Source organism: Bison bison, unplaced genomic scaffold (genome assembly GCF_000754665.1).
Source record: "Bison bison bison isolate TAMUID 2011002044 unplaced genomic scaffold, Bison_UMD1.0 scf7180017858617, whole genome shotgun sequence".
NCBI lineage: Eukaryota > Metazoa > Chordata > Mammalia > Artiodactyla > Bovidae > Bison > Bison bison.
Genome location: NW_011489189.1, coordinates 23,378 through 25,170, shown reverse-complemented (window position 1 = coordinate 25,170; position 1,793 = coordinate 23,378). Strand labels below are relative to the sequence as shown.

General features: G+C 39.4%; 1 protein-coding gene across 1 annotated transcript in view; it reads left to right on the top strand.

The window, feature by feature from the left end:
• Positions 1-13: 13 nt before the first annotated feature.
• The window catches only part of LOC104979895 (cytochrome b-245 heavy chain), a gene marked incomplete at its 3' end in the record, with an annotated part of 25,101 nt that continues 23,321 nt past the window's right edge, over positions 14-1,793 (top strand). Inside the window, exon 1 of the mRNA XM_010828449.1 lies at positions 14-1,331. Coding sequence (XP_010826751.1) covers positions 1,101-1,331 — 231 coding nt within the window. The remainder of the gene's footprint in view (positions 1,332-1,793) is intronic.

Here is a 1,793-nt window from a genome sequence, read left to right as displayed (position 1 = left end):
AGAGTCTTTAGGTCTTCCAGTGTGGGACAAACAAAAGGGTGGCAGAAGGTCCCAGCAGCAACCTTCCCCTCCCAAGAACTACTGTGCACCTGTTTAACTTAAAGGAGAAATCTAATACTCACTCTGGAATAGATGGCCAGGTTGAAGAGATCCATCCAGGGTGACACAGGTAGCACAAGTGGGACTTCCTGTATTCTCTAAATCATCTGATTCCTACTACTTTTTTCATGAAAAGCCCTAGTGACATGTTATGAAATAATCTTCAGGAAATAAGCCTCTCCCTACATATGGAGCCTTTGAGGAACTTGCCCAAAGGTCACATCCGTTGACTAGACTGGCGGAGCAAAGGCCCCTGTGTTTCCTTGGGTCCATTAGCATTCTCAGTTTCCTTGAACTGCCAGAGTTCTTCTTCATAAACAAAATAATTACAATTAGGGCTGCCTCAGAGGATGTCATTTGTTACATCATGCTGAAACCACAAATTGATTACTTAATGATACTAATTATAATATGTATTATGCATCATATGCATAAATATTATAGCATATAATTATACTATGTTATTATAATTGTTGTTAATTTATTCAGGTTGATGCTTAAAAGGATGATTTCCTTTTGCATTTTCCTCCCCCCTATTTAATTGCATATATGCAGTTTCTTTAGGCATTACAAGGAACAGTTTTAATGCCAAAGCATTACACCATACCTACTTAGTTACTGTTGAGGTTAGTCTAAGTGCTAAGAAAATCTTCTTTACAAAGCCCCAGTTTCTATACTGAACTCTAATTAATGATATGCATACCAAAGTATTTAGGAGGAAGTGAACTGATGTCTGCAACTTGGAAATGCATCAAAAATAAGATGCACTGATGGATACAGAGGTAGGCAGATGAATGGATAGATTAATGGACATGTGCTAAAGCAAGCTTCATAAAATGTAAAAGGTAGAATCTGGGAAATGAATAAACAGGTATTCATTGTGAAATTATTTCAGATTCTCTTTGTGTTTGAAAATGTTCATAATAAAAATGTTGGGGTGGGGAGCGAGACCTTAAAAATAAATCCTTGGCTCTGAAGAACCTTCGTTCCCAGATAACTTGATGTCTCTGGAGTGTGGTCCTCATGTTTGCTGGGAAGCCTGGGGGTTGGGGGGCCGGAGTGAGATGGGGGGGTGTTCTGGGCTCACAAGAGTCACCTGCTTTTCATCCTGCCCTTTCCAGTCAGCGCTGGCCCTGGCCAGAGCCCCTGCAGCCTGCCTGAATTTCAACTGCATGCTGATTCTGCTGCCTGTCTGTCGAAATCTGCTCTCCTTCCTCAGGGGTTCCAGTGCGGTAAGAACCAACGTTTACAAAGTTTGAGTTCCTCAAAATTTCGAAGGCCATCAAGCTCAACGCCCTTTTATAGGAAAAGCAAACCAAGGGTTTATGAGAATTCCAACCACTGTATAATATTCATTAGACAAGCAAGCCATGCTTGATTCTCTAGTTTATTTTTATATTATCTGTCGATGGAGCTCCCTGAGACAACCTTTTAACCTGGAACAGACATTGAAAACAAAACAAACCCCCCCAAAAAACAAAACAACCAATCTACCTATACCTCCACAATAGCAAAAAAGTACATGTACACACACAGATATACATAATATGACACATATATATGTATACATATAGAAATTAATGAGACTGATGTGAAATTTGGGGATTAATCTCATAGTGTCATGTTTTTTAAAATGTTTAAGTCAGAGAAAATCTCTTTGGTGGATAATATCCCAAGAAGATGGGAACAATGAG